General features: G+C 37.8%; 1 protein-coding gene across 1 annotated transcript; it reads right to left on the bottom strand.

The window, feature by feature from the left end:
* Positions 1-1,119: 1,119 nt before the first annotated feature.
* On the bottom strand, positions 1,120-14,077 carry LYVE1 (lymphatic vessel endothelial hyaluronan receptor 1). Its single transcript, XM_004683048.2, has 6 exons — positions 13,908-14,077; positions 10,194-10,368; positions 9,945-10,084; positions 3,941-4,258; positions 2,467-2,545; positions 1,120-1,955 (listed from the first exon to the last, which is right to left on the bottom strand). The coding sequence occupies exons 1-6, from the start codon at positions 13,990-13,992 to the stop codon at positions 1,769-1,771; spliced, it is 984 nt and encodes a 327-aa protein (XP_004683105.1). The 5' UTR covers positions 13,993-14,077; the 3' UTR covers positions 1,120-1,768.
* Positions 14,078-17,952: the final 3,875 nt, after the last annotated feature.

Below are 17,952 nucleotides of genomic sequence, written 5' to 3'. Positions count from 1 at the left end.
GAACTCTGAAGTAGTCTATAATGTAGACCTGAATCTCAAGTGAAGTACTAGTTTAGGTGTTATATTTGACAACTTAAAATAAGACCCCTCTGAAGCAAGAACAGTTCCATATGATGATTTACATATGTTTGTCGTTCAAACACCAAAGTTATATCTCTTACCCAAACAACAAATTATAGTTGACCCTTAAACAATGTGTGAGTTAGGGGCATGACCCTACACAGTTGAAAATCGCCATATAACTTTTGACTCCCTAAAAACTTCAGTTTTATATAGTTCTCATCTAGTATCCACATGAATTAGTTTTAGGATGACTCCCTCCCCCTGCCACCACCTCCATACCAAAATCCACAGATGATCAAGTCCATTTTAGTTGCTCCTGTGTTTGTGTCTGTGGATTCAATCAACCTGTGTCCGAAGGTTAGTTGAGTCTGTGAATGCAGAACTCATGGCTAGAAAAAAATCCATGTGTAAGTGGAACCGGTAGTTCACTATTGTTCAAAAATGAAGTGTGTATTCCATATGTCAATAAGAGAGCAAAGAAATTTTCTAAATGCTTTTATTTTTCTCAGTACAAATATTTCTGCACCTTTCAGTCTCTTCTTGCTGGAAAAAGGAGAGCTAGTGAAACATTTGCTAATGACACTTTTAAAATGCATGTTTTTGTATAGAGGTAATAATGTACTTTTTAAAGATAGGTTAATAATAAATTAAGGTTATAATGGTTGCCATTAAGAGAAAATAATGAGCAGATTAGTCTCAGCCAAAAAAAAAATTAGTTTTGGAAGTGGATAACTGAGGAATATCAAAACTGGAAGAAAATTAGCTTTATGCAGCATTCTACAATATTAATTCCTTATGAATAATATTCAGTTACAGAATGTAATGCCTTACACAAGACCTGGCATATAGTAGAAATTCAGAAAACATTTGTTAAATTTTATTGCTTTATTGCAGTAGTTTCTTCAATAATAATTTCTATAACTCAGATAAAAACAGAAATTTAAAAGAGAGTTTTTGTTTTCTTTTAAAAGTATATTCTTTAGAGAAAATAGCCAGCAGCAGCAGGAAAAAGACAAAATTGTATGTTATATTCTAAAAATTGATTATGACTGAAATTATTCATAGATGAATACTTTGACCCTGTCTATATTTTCAGTCTCTAATGACAATATGTTGTCAATATCCTGAGCCTCATTTTTTCCCTCTATTTATTTTGGCTTTATAGAGTCAGGACTCAAAGTCATGGGAATCTCCATGGCCTTCAGTTGCTAAACTCTTCCTTTTTTGTTCCTGCCTGACTTAGGTGGACAAGCTTGTGGTACAAGTATTTCCTTTTCAGAGCTGAAGAAGGAATCTGATTGTAGAGTCAGGAAGGAAAACCTTGGTCCTGGTAATTTCTTGGCTTTCAACTCACCTTTTCTCAGTCAGCCTAGAAGTCTCTTTGTATATATGTGTTGATTAGTTGTCTTAGGTCCGTTGAGCTTTTGCAAAGCTCTTTTCTCCCCGTGGGATATCTTTAAGACAAAACTAGACTAGAAGGGTTGTGGGATACTTTGGTGGGAGGATAGGTTCCATTAAGGATTGTTCTAAAAAGAGTGAAATTCCCTTTGGTGAATTCCTGAAGGTAGCCCTGAGCTGACTGCAGTTAGGAGTCAAGGTGGACTTCCTTGTTTGGTTCAATAGTCCTTTTAGTTTCCCCATCTGGGGCTGATATAGGTATCAGGAAAGAAATTGGCCTCAATGTGTCCTTTCACTTCTTTTTCACCTAAACTTCAGCTTCCAGGCATCGAACTGTACTTTTGGGTGTATTGTTGAGTTCTTCTGACTTTTTATCATTTTTCTTTGATTCCTCATTAGCGTTGCTATCATCAGCCTTCTCCTCCTTCACTTCTTTGGTTTCAATCATTTCCTTCTGCTGATTCTTGTTTGTAAAAGGGAAGGCCTTCACATACCTGTAGTCATAAACATAAAATTAAAGTGAAAAACATCTATGTAGCACATATAGCTAGATAACACTTTGTTTGTGATGGCCCATTTGGGCACAGTACATTGGGGAGCTTTACTTCAGCAGTCCCCAGAACTTTATTTCCTGTATACTCAGGTGCATGAACACATTCTGACTTTAGTGGATTCACTAAGTTCATACCAAACTTTAGGGTGACTGCACAACCCTCCCACTGAAAACAAAGAATCAAAAATCAAATATCAAATAAAGCATATACATCTTTTTTTTCTTGATTTTCAAAGGAACAGCATTAATTTATAGCTAAAGGCTAAATTACATGCACCCAACAAAATGCTGAAATCATGGGAAAGACTGTAGTAAGGAAGGAAGAGAGGTGAGATAAAGGAGAACATTATATTCTAAAAGGATTCCCATCTCCATTTTGACCAAGAAACTGGTAATAACAGCCAGAAACAGAGATAGGATAAAGATGACAAGGCTAATACCAACAAGCCCACCTTTTGACATAGCAAACTGCAAGAGCAGCTGCAGCAGCAAAGAAGAGGAGGGCAAGCACCAGGAGAGCCGTGGGAACACCTAGAGGAGACAGAGACAAGCCTGTTGGTGCTTCGCGTAGACATTGCACACTGCATACCAGTTCTAACATTTCACCTTTGCATATGATTGGCCCAACAGAGTATAGGAGAAAAGCCTTCTCTGACTTCACAGAAGCCACTTACAATGTTGGAACCACATCTGCTGCTTTGCTTGTGTCTGCGAATCACTGGCCTTGCCAGGCTGCAATAAGTTATAAGTCACAGTCCATTTCCACTCTGTGGCCTTGAGATAAGTTTGGAGTTAATAAAGTGTAAACAAACTTTCTTATCCTAAGCATTTAAGGTATATATTTTAAAAAGTACTAGCTATTAATAGATACAGTTTATAGTAAGTCATTGTTTAATGTCATCAGTAGTTTTCTTGGTATTGCAAGTAAGAGAAAGGACATCTAACACAACCAGTTTTATCACATGTTAACTGACATAAATAAGTTTAAGTTCAGATGGCATATTTCTGATCATAAAAACATCAAATTTCTGAATAAAGACCCAGAATGCTCCTAATATTAAGTAATAATTTGCATTAATTTGTTTATTTTCCAGTCCGCTTATTACTGTTCAAGCTTGCTGGCCACTGGAGCCTATCCTGGCAGCTCAGGATACAAAGAAGACCCAGCTCTAGACAGAATACCTTTCATTGCATGGTATACACACACACATTCACACACACACTCAGATTGAAACAATTTAGATATGCCAATAAACCTAAGGTGTACCTTTGGGATGTGGGAGGAAACCTGAGTACTCCTACTCCAGCAGTGGGGAGAAACCAGCAAACTACACAAACAGTAGCCCTGGCAGGGAACCGGTTGCTTTCCTCATCAACATTATAACAAAGTGACATTGAATGAAATGATGCCATTAGAGAAACTGCTATATTTTTTAAAGTCTTTATGAGTTTAAAAGGGCTCTTTTGGCCCTCTCTGGTGGTGCAGCAGGTTAAAGCACAGCCCTTAGAGGCTAAAGCCTCTTCAGCATGAGTTTCGTCCCCCCCACCCAGAGGTGATCCACATGGCGTGGCAGACTTCTTTTGGCCTGCCCACTGCTCCCCTCAGCAGTGTTCCTCATCAGTTCTGCCTGTTCTGCTCCCCACTCTGTCTCTGGTGAATCCTCTCACTGCACCTGCCCGCTGGCGTGTACCCCAGTTCTGTATGCATAAATAATAAATCTTTAAAAAAAAAGTGAAATTCTTTTCATATTTTTAATGTTTCTTTTGAGCCTTCAAGTTCCACAATTGTATAAAAATTGAGTTTGCTTTAAGCTTTTATTTGTATTTGATAGGTCCTAAGCACCAAATCTGGATCTAGGATAGTTTCTATGTATTTTCTGTGTACACACACACACATACACACACACACACAGAGAAAGCTCTTACCTCCAAACCCAACAGTTTCATGCTTGATTGCTTCTTGATTTTCAATATATAACTTCATTTCTGCAGATAAGGTAGTAGTTTCCATAAAAACTTCTGTTATACAAATTAATTTTCTTTTCCGTGCAGTAGAAGTGGAAGCCAGAGCAGGAGTAGAGGTAGAAGGAGGAGTTTGTGTTGTAGAGTAAGGTCCATCAGTAGATGATGTGACATATGTGCTGTCACTGACAGTAATTTCTGTTGCATATGTTGCAGTTTGAGTGTTGAGTATGGGATCTTGGGTAGTGATAATTTCTGGAACACATGAGTTAACCCACGTATCTGTTGGCAGAGGGGGAAAAATAACAATTAAGTATTCCAATAGCTTCCTAACTGATACTAGTCTTATTCTTACAAACTCTTCTGTTTGCTTATACTGCAGTTAAATGATCTTCCAAAAGTACAAATCTAATCATATTATATTCTTCCCCAAAATCCTTCAGTGACTGCCTCTACTGGCCTATCAGGTCGTTCATGATCTGGCCCCTGTTAGTTAGTTCACAAGGTTAGTTTCATCTGCTCAGTCTTTTTCTAATACTGCTACACTGAAATTATTTCAGTTCTTTAAGATGCTTTCTCTCATATCCATACCTTTGACCAGGATGCTTCCTTTACCTAGAAGACTTAAGCTTCTTTTTATTTAGCTAACTCTTACTTCTGCAGGTCTCAGATTAAATTTTAGGCCAACTTGGTCACAATTAGTATATGCAGTATACTGTTAATATATGTATATGGAATATGTGCATATGTATATGCAGTAATATACTATTACTATATGTATATACTATTAGTATATACAGCATATTGTAAAATAAATTTACATCTATTAAAATCACTAGTTATTTATGGCAGTGGGTTGCAGCAATTGGAATGTTAACTACAAAGAAAAAGTTATTTCATTCATTTTTGAGAATTGAATAAATTATCAAGGTAATGGATATTTTTGAGAAGACATTTTGACAACACCTGCAGTCAGTCAGTATGTTACACTTTGAAAAGACCTTTGTTCAAATAGACATCATCCTTGACCTTCTCTACCCTAAACATTTAGCTACATTTTTCATTTTTTAGAATATGCTAAGTTCTTTCCTCATAATGAAAATATTTTCAGTGTTGGTGGAGAAATAAATTGAGCACAAAATACTGTGTTGGGCACTAAAAGATTAGAGATAAATATGGTGGTTTCTTCTTCCAAGAGCAAGGAGTATTTTGATCAGGGTCAGGGAGATCACTAATATGCTGCCATTTGGTAAGGGTATGAAAGATTAGTGCACAGGTTCAACAAATATTTACTGAATACCAACTCAGGTATAGTTCTAGATGATAGCAAGACAAAATCCCTGCTTATAAGAGAACATGGGTGCCATTGAAGAGCAAAAATAATAACAAAAACAAAAATCCAGACATTTCAGAAGAGAAGGAAAGTAAACACAGGACAAGGATTAAGCCGATAGGGTGGAAAGTAAGGGACACACACTCTGGATAGAGTAATAAGAGAACGTCTCTGTGGGGAGGTGACACTTAAGACCTGAATAATGAAAAGTAGACAGTCACTGAAGATCTAGGACAAGAGTGTTTCAGTAAAGAGGACAGGAAGTTCAAGAGCCTGAAGTTGAATGAATACAAAGGTTGATGAGTAAAAAGATCAGCATAACTGGAACAGAGTAGCAGTTTATCTAGTATAGAAGAGGAATGACTGGAACAGAGTAGCAGTTTATCTAGTATTGAAGAGGAATAGAATAGAATCTCTCAGTCAATAGGAATAGCATGATCCAAGAACCTAGAAATTTGAAGGCGTAAGTATGTCATAAAAATGCCTAGGAATGTACTGTGACTTGAGTGTAGGGGTGTGTATGACTGAAGGAATGAAAGATTGCAAATAGGAGATAAGACTGGGATGATAGGTTGGTGCCAGTATATTGAGATTCATAATTGCAATGTTTAAGAATTTGGCATTTATTCTGTGGAGAGAGAATTTTCAATGGGAGGCAACAAATGTCCTCACTGATCTACAAAAGCCCTCATATATTCCAATTTTATGTATAAAAAACTTCACAGGTTTGATCATATTCTCAAAGAGGGAGTAATCTAAGGCTGTGGGGCCAAGGAGTAATAGAGTTTTAAGTGGAGAGATGGGGAGGAGTGAATGCAGAGGGAAGAGAGTACAATTCAGGAGCAAAGATTCTTCTAATTGTACAGAAATAGCAGAATCCAGAAGAATCTGGAATTCTAAATTTTAGATCTTATAAATCTAGAAGAAAGTGATTCTCAACCTTGGCTGTGGGAACTTTGAAAAGATATTGATGGCCAGGTCCTACCCTGGGACTGGTATGTTGACATGTTATCACCATAGAAGGTGCTACTTGGAAGTAGCATATGATTTAAATCCTAGCTCTTTCTCTTCATGATTGTGGCCACAGCATGGTAACCTCTAAGCATGAGTCATTTCTCCTGGAAAGTAGAAATGATACACTGGACTATCACTTAATCATTATGAGATAGATAATATGTTGGGCCTACTGTAATAGATGAGGATAGTGTGTAATGTCTAAGAATTAGTGTCCTTTTTCTTTTTCTTCATTAAATACATCCCAAAAGGCTACAGAGCAAGGGAGCAACAGCATGGTCCCTAACTAGTGAATGGCAACTGAAAGTGTTGGCACCTTTCCTTTTAAATGATAAATATAATTTCTCTAAAATGTGTGAAGTACTCCGGAAGACACTAAACACAGAGTATGGCTGGAGTTCAAAACTAAAGGAAAGTTTCCCTAAGAATTTGATGCCCAAAAGTAGATGACTGGATTAAAAAGATGTGGTACATATACACAATGGAATGTTACTCAAAAATAAATAAATACATGCCTTTTGTAGCAATATGGATGGAGCTGGAAAAGATCATGCTTAGTGAAATAAGCCAGAAAGAAAAGGAAAAATAATGATGATTTCACTCATAGCAGAAGTATAAAGGACCAGGCGAGAAAAAAAAAATAATAATGATGACCAACTATATACCAGAGACATTTTATGGAGGTGGAGTGGGGCATGAGGTCAAAAACGGTGGGGGGAGGGAAGTGCACTGAACTATGGCTATGGCACATCGATGATTTGGTGATGGGAAGCCCATGGGGATTACAATTGAGATGGGAAAAGGCACAAAATAATGTAAAAATAAACTACTATGTTATTTAAAAAAAAAGTCTCAGTCTCAAAGAAGTAAAAAAAAACTAAAAAAAAAAAAAAGAAGTTAGCATTTGAGATTTGAACAGATTAGAGTTAGTCAGGTGATGAGGAGCTGGGTATTGTGGTAGAGGGAACCGATGAAGCAGATGTTGTACATCAAAGATGAAAAGCTCTTTGGTCTGATCTCCAAAGCTCATAAAGGTAGCCATAAGAAAGACAATTAGGGTAAGGTTTAGGATAGGGTGGAGTTATTCTGATTACCAGACTTCACATAATAGTTACAAAAACAAAGAAATGGGATAGGTTTAGAACTAGTGTTAGGATGAGTTAGGGTAACTCTGACACTCATAAAGATAGTAAGCAAAAGCAGTGAATCTTAATTTATTCAAAGTGCTACTATAACCACAAAGTAGCAAATTTTTGCAAGTTAAATTTGCACACAATTCTCTGACAGTTTTTAGTGTTAATGTCTTCTAAGAACTAAAAGAAATCTTAAATTCCACTACTAGGCTTACTGTTCCTAGTAATGATGGTTTTATAAGTTGGAAACTATTTTAGGATCAAGAAAATATATTATGTATTGGGAAATAAGATTTTCCATGTAAGACAAAAAAGGTGCAAATATAAGGCAAACATATGAAAAAACTTGAGTTGAAAATATCAATACAATTCATAATAAAAATATTTTTGGTTGTCTGCCCCCCGCCCCCCAAAAATGAAGACCTGGAGAAGCAATAAAATGCCTAGCAATAATAAGAACATTTTGTATGCAGATCTTGTTTCCTAATTAACATTCTCCATTAAAAAAGGAAAGGCAAAGAAAATGAAGGGAAGGAAAACAGGAAAAAGAAAGGAAAAGAAAAGAAAAGGGCTCCTTGGAGAAGTAAATGACTGATTCCATGCCAGGCACAGAGAAAGCAAAAAGTGAAGTTAGACACGTTATTTTGTCAGAAAGTAAGGAAATGCTCAGATATTTATGGGATAAAGGGCACAAAAGTCAACTAGAAGGGGGTTACCATTTGCCAAATTTGGGACAATTTGAGCCTCAAAAAAACAAAAGGTTAATAATTATAAATTTAATTATAAAAGTAAAAGTGATGGTATAAAAAGGAGGGAGGGAGGAAGTATGTGTGTGTGAGAGAGTCTTATTTAGCAAAGAATGTCAGCTAATAAATGTAGAAGGAAAAAAAGAGTTAGAAAAAAAATCACCATTTTGCAGCCCTCATGTAATAAGCAATTCCTGTAAGGATCAATTATCACTGCTTAAGTTACAAGATAAAAGATAGTTGGAGGTCCTCTATTTGCATGGTGTCAGAATATCACACTTAGAGATAACTTATTCCATGTAAAGGGGGAAGCACACCTTGATTATTTTATCTAGAGGGGTCTGGTGTTCACAATCTTACTCAAATGATCAATTCTAGTATATTAATAGTGGGACAGACTGAGTCTAAGTATCTTTTGTTGTGAACTGTTTCAGATATGTTGATTTTTTTTGCCAAAAATCTTGAACCTCAGTCTAATCAAATTTCTAGACCTGTCTTTAGGTATACAGGAAATACAGGGGATAAAATGAAACTCTGAGAAAACATATAAATGCTTTTGTTTAAACCAGGGGATTGGGTATCAGTCATGTAAATCACACTGACAACTGAAAGGAAGACTACTCAGTTTTTGACAGGCATGTTAATTACCAATTCCCCACCTGAAGATAGGTTGAAGAGGCAGATGAGAGAAGCAGTATAATGAAAAAAATTTTGGAAGAAGGTTCATGTGCTACTCTTGACTATCTTAGGAGTTTGTGTAAGACCAATCTCCATTCTATAGTAGTTTCATCCACGAAGTGAGGAATTTGGATGAGTCATCTTTGAGGACCTTTCCTATGCCAAAGCCCCCTCATTTAAGGAATTGCTTAGATCTATGTTGGCCTGGAGGAGCATAATGCTGCTGCTGAACCTCTCTGAGACCTCTTAGGTCTTAGAGAGTGATTTTATACCTGTCATTTTGTATGACTGCTCAGTCATTGAAGCTTTATAATATTAGCCTTATGCGTATGTATGAAGAGTAATAATTCAGACAGAGGTTCTTATGACAAACAGAGCAAGGTTTTAGCAAAAGAAAAAATTTCTGAGCAATTTTCAAGGTAAATTATTTGAGCTAAGGTGGCTGAGGTCTCCAGGCAAAGTAAATAGGACAACTGTGTGACCACGAATGAATCAGTTCTAATTTCTTGTTTCAACGTCTTCTTTCATAAACTGGAAAGGTTCTTAAAATATCAGACATAGCACCTGAATTTCTCTCCTGCAGAAGAATGTGAGATGATGGAAAGAACATGGCCTTGGAGTTAGACTTGTGTTTGAATCTTTAGAGTAATGATACTGTAGTTTACTTATGTCCTCTGAGATAAATTTTCTCATCTGCAAAACATGGATAATAAAGAATACCTCATAGGAAGATTGTCAAAGTTCAGTGAGATAACTTTGTACATTACTTTATCCACAGTGGATGTTTCCTTCCCTTTTTTCCTGTTTATCTTATAGGATTGAGGAACGAGGCCAATGAAAACTTCCTGGGTGTGCTATCCTACATTGCCATTCAGTCATATTTTCCCTAGCTTTTTCTTCTGAGCAGCATATCATCCCCTCGGGCCTGGTCACAGGGGTTGTGTTGGGGAGGATTAAATGGCTATTGTCAAAGTTGCTTTTGCTGCTGCTTAAGGTTCCTCTTCTCCAACAGGTCATAAAACTACAGAAACATGCCACATGGAGAGGTTATAGATCTGACTTACCAGATGAGTTGTAACAGTAGGCACTAGACTTCTTGTTGATTGAACTTCTCCAAATCAGGACACCTACTCCATTCTTACCACACTTGGGGTTTGCAAAAATCCGAGGGATGACCAAGAACTTATCTTCTACCCATCCATAGCTGTAAAAGGAGTACATTTAATTGAATGGATATATTAATCTCTATAGCTAAATAAGAACAGAGAGCTTAAAGGGTTCCAGCAGTGTTAGTGAATCCAGCTACTTCTCACCTGCAAGTCTCAAAGCCATACTTCCATGCTGTTTCAATCTGGTCTTTGTTAGCCAAAGTTAGTCCCAGCAGTCTACAGGCCTCTGTTGCTTCTGTGAGATTCATCTGCTGAGCTGTGTTTTTAGTTGTCACAAGAGTGACTCCCATAAGTCTGCATGGCACTGAGATGGAAAGTTCTGCAAAGGAATCACATTGGTCCTCAATTTACTGCTGTTTTGTTCTCAGCCCCTAGCAAAACAGTATTGACTTGATGCATCAAAGTGATTCATGTGGCTGGGATTGAGGTTTAGAAATGACATAACCAGCCATTTCTCACAAAGACATCTTGCCAGAATAGGTGGAGGTCTGCTGTGATCCAATCTGTACTTACCACATCTGAGTCCATCATATCCTATTGCATTAAAGTGCCTTGTTCATTCCAGGGAGGCTTTGGCTACAAGTTTCCAGGGTGGGGTCTAGATGATACAGTTGCTGCCAACTGTTTTGGAGTCTATAAAATGAGGAGTCTGAGACTTTGAGAAGGATAGGATTTGGGCTTTTAGTAGAATTTTAACAACACTACAAACCAGCGTGGGCTGTGGACACTGCTATTTCTGAGATAGCATGAAAAATGTTGCACTTAGTAAAACAGAATGTGGGCTCTCTCAGTTCCAGGTCTTCTCTAGCCATAGGGGGGCAGGCTTACTCAGAAGTTTCTGGAGAAGTTGGGCAGTGTACTTTGCATGACAAAAAGGTTTAATAAAGGAAGAAGAGTCTTAGAGTCAGACCTATATTTGAATCTAGCCCATGTTGCTTACCAGCTCTGTGATCTTACACCATTCACTTCATTTCTTTAAGTTTCAATTCCTTTATTTATTTATTTATTTTTAAGATTTATTTATTTGTGCATACAGAACTGGGGTACAGGTCAGAGGCTCAGGGGAAGCGAGAGGCTTCACCAGAGACAGAGTGGGGAGCAGAACAGGCAGATCGACGAAGTACACTGCTGAGGGGAGCAGCGGGCGGGTCAGGAGAGGTCTGCCACGCCATGTGGTCTCCTCCGGGGCAGGCGGGAATCGAACTCATGCGGAAGCGGCTTTAGATTCTCAGTGCTGTGCTTTAACCCGCTGCACCACCAGGGAGGGCCTCAATTCCTTTTTTTAAAACTGAAGGAGCAATAGTACCTATTATATGGGGGTAGTGAGAGGTAAGTGAATTAATTAAAATAAAATGCTTATTATATTGCCTGCTGCATAGTAGATGCATCATACATAATATATAGTAGCTACATCATAGATAATATTTTATCACTGTGTTACCCTCAGAGCATTTTGGTTTTAGTTTTCTAATGATTTCTTAACTTCAGAAAGCTGAAACAGTTGAACAGTAAAGATGTAAATTATATTTTACTGAAAGCCTAGTGAATTTGAGAGTTCTTTGACCCCTTCCCAGTAGGTTCTGGGATTTATAGACCCCAGTGAAATTGTGAAATGGTAACATTCCAGTTAGGCTTTATCCACAAAACTCCATGAAAGGGCATTTCAATCTCCCTGTAATTGTTTATACACAGATCATTGGCAGCCCTATCAAATGCTTTGACTACTTTCTATTCTAAGTTCTCCAAGTGACCTCCTGTGCTCTTGAGCAAAGGACATGGAGGAAGAATATGGATATGATATATAGTTTTTGTGGATAGTCTTGTTTGCTTCCTGACACTGCTTTCGCCAGAGAGCCAATACTCAATCCAATTTTATGATCTAACAAATGGTTATGACTGTATATACTACTATAACCACCTTACCAATATGGATATTAATACTAGTATTACTTAACATTTACATTATTTCAACATCTTTAATCCATTGATGTTACTCTGTGCCAGACCCTGTCTTTTTTAGCAGAAAATTGAGGCTCAGAAATTAAGTAACTTTCCCAAGCCTAAGGATATGGAATCCAAGGATAAATGTGGCAGCTTGGGAGCAGAATCACAATTACGACTGACTTAAAACCCTAATTCTTTACTAGGACTTTATTCTCTCCCCTGCTCTGCTGTAGAGAGAAGATGAATACACACACACACACACACACACACACACACACACACTGAACTCTCTGAACGCTATTATGTCTTGAAATTAGGTTCTTTTAGCTCATGCTCTTACAATTGTTCAATTCTCTATGGCTACTTCTTTGGGAATCTTTGCAGACATTTATTAATTACACTATAAAGTTATTATTTACAATAACAAAAGACCTATTCCAGGTGAATAGTACTAGGTTTGCATTTCTTCTGTTGGTAATTGGCTGAGGAATCTTGGGCAAGTAAGCATTCTTATTTGTAAGATGGGAATGATTATATTTTCTTCATAGAATTTGTGCTAGAGTTAAATTAGGTAACTTGTACCTAGAAGAGGGTGGGTCTATGGTAGGTAGTCAACAAATATTAGTTAATTGTATGTTGCCTTATATCATTTAAGGGCAAAAAATAGGGAACTAGAATCCACGGGGTTACAGTAAGTGTAGGAGAATTTGCTTAGGAGTCAGAGAGGAATTCAAACCCAAGCTTTATTTATTGTCTTTATGACAATAGGCAAATCACTTGGCCTCACTGTTTCATCTTCTTGAGAAAATGAAATCAATTTTTATGTATGTTCTTAATTCCTTATCTTTACATAATAGGCCTCAAAAACACCTTCACTGACCACCTTGTTTCCCCCAATAATGATTTTAAATAACTGTCTCTGAAAATCAGTTTTCATCATAAAATTTTGCCATCATTGTGGATGGTCAAAAGAATGTGATAGAGTCATTGTCAAAAGTTTCCAAAATGGTAGTAGTAGCAATATGTGGGAGAATGAATAGTTTCCCCAATGACATTTCAAAGAAGACCAAACTTGTTTGAAAGTAACAGTTCTAGTCATGCAGAGAAAAGTCAAATATATAGCTCTAATCTCCCTTACAAAATCATATACAATAGATGAATCAATTTTTGGTTTCTGGAAGCCTGTTCCCAACATATTTTATGTCTCAGGGCATCTTCCAGCACACAGGAGCACATAATTTTCTTTTTAAGATACTTAGATTTTCATTTGCTCAGAACTGTAATGAATGATTTGTGGTTACAATTTTTTGCTCTCAGCTCAGAATGAGATTACCATTTAGGCATCTTAAAAGCCCAGAAGTCATTTCAAATCATTCCTTTTTTAGGGAGCTGATGGTTAAACTAATTTTCACAGATTTTTTTCCATTTAATTTGCTATTTATTGCATATTAAAAACAAATACATTCCATGATAATATAGTAAAATAAAAATAATTTACTGGCACTTCCAGAAATATAAATATTTAGTGAAATTTAGTTACTTCACCCAGGATTAATGATTGCTTAAAAATTCTCTTAATCATGGTTTGCTTCTTCAGTAAAACACTTTTAAAAAATTTCTCTTTTCAATGTTTTGTTTCAAACTGTTTCCATTAAAAAGATTTCATAACCAAAAATAAAAGTCAATAAAACATAAAGGTAAATGTCAATTAGGTTGATGAAGCTGACAATATGACCAAAACATTTCTGGAAGAGGTTTACTAGCAAATAGATCCTCTGTTGATACTGAGGGTTGCCTTCACTCTTAGAAATAGTCTTAGTTCACATTCAAGGACTTAGGTTTAAGATAGCTTGCAAAATCTAGCCTTTCAAGTTGGAAATCTGGTAAAAAAACAAAAAACAAAAACCAACCTACCTTCTTTGTGGAGAGAGCCGTGGACCAGAAGCCTTGTGGTCCAGATGGAGGCAAGAAACAATACTAGACTGAAACATTTGGCCATCGTGCCTACTACTTCAAACCTGGAGAAGCACTTCAGATGTCCACTGGCAGTTACAGAGGCAGATAGTCACTAGGCTGGATGAAGAGTTCTGGAAATATGATGGGGCCCTCACTACTCCACTTCATATCTGAGACATCCAGATTTCCCTGCTTTCATGCTTCTGACTTGTCAAGGTCACTGGGGGAAATGAGTGACGTCCCTTGAATGCCCAGGCTGTACTTTGTGGCTAGCCTTCTGGAAAATTTAGCTAACGCTACTCAGAAAACACACAAATGAAGAAGGCAGATAGCACAGAGTGAACTACTGGAGTTTTCTCAATTCCCATATTTTCTGCCACCACCCACCTCCCACCAGCTCCGTTCTCACACCATTCATTGTTATTGTCTCTGGAGCTCATTCATTTATATACTCTGTCTCGAAAGGAAATTGAGTTTGGTGTGTATTTCTTTTCCTCTCACAATCTGTGATGTTTTTACTCCAGCTGCATATCCTTGTGCTCTCTAAGGAAAGATGCGGAGGCTCATGACAGGAAACACCCACTTCAATACAGAAGACACTGTCTTCATGCTTCCCTTGGGACTTCCTTGTACATTTGATATATATTTTTTAAAGATTTATTTGTGCATACAAGAACTGGGGTGTAGGCCAGAGGTATGGGGAGGTGTGTGTGAGAGAGAGAATTCACCAGAGACTGAATTGGTGAGCAAACCAGGCAGATCTTCTGAAATACACTGCTGAGAGCAGCAGTGAGCCAAGCAGGAGCGGTCTGCTGAAACATGTGGGTGCTCTGCTTGCCACACATGCACATCTAGCTGTACCCCACTTCTGTACACATAAATAAATAAATCTCTAAAAATAAAATGAAGAGAATTTTTTAAAAATAAGAAAGAAAAAGAAAAATATTGAGTGGTCTCATTTATAGGAGGGATGTCAAGGAACCAAATATATTAAATTTATTTTTTAATAGTCCAATCATGTTTGTGGGCCAGGCACCCTGAAAGGGAATATAAGCCAAGATCAGAGGGAGCTGAGAGAGAAAATAGTGCTAGCATTTGAGAAAAGAATGGGGAATTTCTGTTCCTTGTCTCCAAAGCAAGAAAAAGGAACAGAAAATGGACAAGAAAGAAAAGAAGTATCGAGTACACAACCTCTCAGGAGGGAGTAGAAGCTTAAGACTTCTTTCAAAAGAGGGGACAAGGAAGGGGGTAAGAGTGGGAGGGGCCGGGAAGGGAGCCATGTGGTGGGTGGGAGAGTGGATAGGTGTTGAAAAAGTGAGGGACAAAAAGAAAGTGTAGATGGGCCTGGAAAACAGGGACCAGGCACCCCACACCAAATTCCTTGGCATTTGCAGGGTCTCTGCTCTCCCTTATATTCAGTGCCCAGATCAAAGCTCGCTCCACTCCTCAACCATCATTCTCCCAGGAGGAGATCTTTCATTCACAGAAATTCTGCAGGCTCAAATTAAATGTTCCCAGACATGTCCTGGGTGAGCATAATATATTTGGTAATCAAGGGTCTAGGTGGGTTGGTCATCTGATATAAGCCACAATTTTCAAACATTCTACATTGAACCTGGCTTTCCAGGGTCAAACTCGTGCTGCAGTGGCTGGCAATTAACTACCATGGATGTCAGTTTTCTGTTGCTGCAAAACAAATTACTAAGACATAGCATCTTAAAGCACTGCCCATTTATTATGTCACAGTTCTGTAGGTCAGACTGGTCCTTTGTTCTGGAGTTCACAAGGTTGAAATCAAGGTATTGACTGGACTGGACTCCCACTTAGAAGCTCTGGGGAAGAATCCATATGGCTGAATCAACTGATGATTCAGGTGGTTGGCAGAATTAATTTCCTTGAAGTGGTAGGACAGTGGCTCCTGTTCCCTCTCTTGCTGCCAGATGTGTCCATTCTCTCCTAGAAGCTGCTTGCCTTTCTTCTCACATGGCCCACTCTGTTTTCAAAGTAGCAATGACATTTTTGAGTGTCATACCTCTAATCTTTATTGCTTTCACTTCTACCATTAGCCAGAGAAAACAGTCTGCTTTTAAGTGTTCATGTAATTACATTGAGTACAATGAATGATCTCCCCATTTTAAGGTCAACTGTACCATGTAACATAATATCCAGAGGGATATCTCGTTTTCAAAATTTCCGGGGACTGGGACATGATATCTTTGTTGGGGGGATCATTTTAGAAATTCTGAATATCACAGTTAGCTACTCTTTATTAGATCCTGCTTCTGTTTTGGGGGAAGAAATTCCATGTCCTATGTCTACTTATTCTCTGTAGTATTTCATTATATATAATCTTCCTTGGCCACATTTAAAGTGGAAATTAGGCAGTGTACCTTTTTTGCTGATAACATGACTTTTGCAATCTATTTTTTGTTGGCATAAGCACAGGATCCTAAAAATTGTTTTCTAGTCTGAACAATCAAAGGGGTTTTTAAGTCCTGGCTTATGTTTCTTTGTAAGTTCAATTCCTTTGTAAACTTAGATTTCAGGTCTCTTGGCTTCCATTTGATTCCACATACAATAATCCTTTCCCAGTCGTAATTTCCAAGGTGTATTTGTTTTCTCAGGCCCATGTTCCTTGCCTTTCTCATTAACTAGTGGCTACACTGAGTTTACTTGAAACCATAGAGAGGAGGGCCATATCTTTAATCTGACCTTTGTTAATAGGACTGAGTGAGTCTGCTCAACTGAGATATTCTTTTTTCACTGAAAGCTCGCTTTAGTCCTGTTTGGGGTTTAGAAGTCAGGTTTTCTAACCCTTCAATCTTTTGATTTGAACACTCTGTATTTTGTTTCTGCTTCCAAGTAGCCAGATCTTTCCTGAATGCTTCTTTAAGTACTTTGCAAAAGGCAGTCAATAAAGGTTTACACACTCCAGCACTAATTTTTTCCAACCACTCCCAGAGCTACTGGCTTCCCAGGGACTGTCTTTCAAATTATCACGGGTAAGACTTTTTTTATTTATAACATGGATCACCATTTTTCCAGTCACCAATACCAGTTTTCTTGTTTCATGTCATGACTACCAAGCCAGTGCCTCCTATTTTGAAAATTTGTCATTGGAGCATCCCGGTGCTGGTTAAAATGTATGCAGTAGTCAGAGGAGGCTAGCTACTATTATGAATATTTTTGAATTTTGGTGTTTAATATGCTAAAATTTTATTACTTGCTTGCTCATGTCACAGTTGAATTCCTTTTTTTTTTTTTTTTGGAAGAAAAAGATAGCCATTTATTGGAAATTAATTTTTTTTAAAGATTTATTTATTTATTTGTACAGAACTGGGTTACAGGCCAGAGATGCGGAGGGTGAGAGAATTCACCAGAGACAGAGCGGGGAGCAGAACAGGCAGGTCGACAAAGTACACTGCTGAGGGGAGCAGCGGGCGGGTCAGAAGAGGTCTGTGGTTGCCTCCAGGGCAGGCGGGAATCGAACTCATGTGGAAGTGGCTTTAGCTTCTTAGTGCAGTGCTTTAACCCGCTGCGCCACCAGGGAGGGCCCGGAAATTAATTTTTAACTCAGAAATCCACTAGAACTAGTTTCCATGTCTAAATTTTTAGTTTGAGCAGTGATTAACCTTTTTCTGTAATCTAATTTGCATAGTTGGCATACATCTAGTGGGGAAAGAGGGTAGTCAGATACAATTTAGAATTGTTGCCAGGATTTCTTGTTACCTGATATGGAAACTCTTAGGAGGAACCACTGTCCTGTCTGTCCTGTCACACTCTAGAGATAGGGTTTAGTTAATATGTTTGATTAAACACAGCTGAGTCTCATTTGAAGAACCAACTTGCACTAGTGTTTATGCCATCTTCTTGGACTTCAAGTCATCAATTTAACCTTTTTAATTTGGTAGACAGAGGAATTAGAGGGTGTGACATATTGGACAGGAGGGTTTTTTTTTTTTTTTTAGTAAACCAGATCTGGCAGTTCTACAGTCTCCTGTAC

Source organism: Condylura cristata, unplaced genomic scaffold (genome assembly GCF_000260355.1).
Source record: "Condylura cristata isolate star-nosed mole 26May11 unplaced genomic scaffold, ConCri1.0 scaffold00015, whole genome shotgun sequence".
In the NCBI taxonomy this organism is placed as follows: Eukaryota; Metazoa; Chordata; class Mammalia; order Eulipotyphla; family Talpidae; genus Condylura; species Condylura cristata.
The sequence above is the reverse complement of the archived record's forward strand: the minus strand, read 5'-3'. Positions and strand labels throughout refer to the sequence as shown.

Excerpts from the sequence above, each read along its gene's own strand:
- LYVE1 (XM_004683048.2), bottom strand. The coding sequence starts at position 13,992 with ATGGCCAAATGTTTCAGTCTAGTATTGTTTCTTGCCTCCATCTGGACC. Across the intron at positions 10,085-10,193 it reads TATGGCTTTGAGACTTGCAG|CTATGGATGGGTAGAAGATA; the intron begins GTGAGAAGTAGC and ends CTCCTTTTACAG. Across the intron at positions 2,546-3,940 it reads TGAAACTGTTGGGTTTGGAG|GTGTTCCCACGGCTCTCCTG; the intron begins GTAAGAGCTTTC and ends TGTCTCCTCTAG.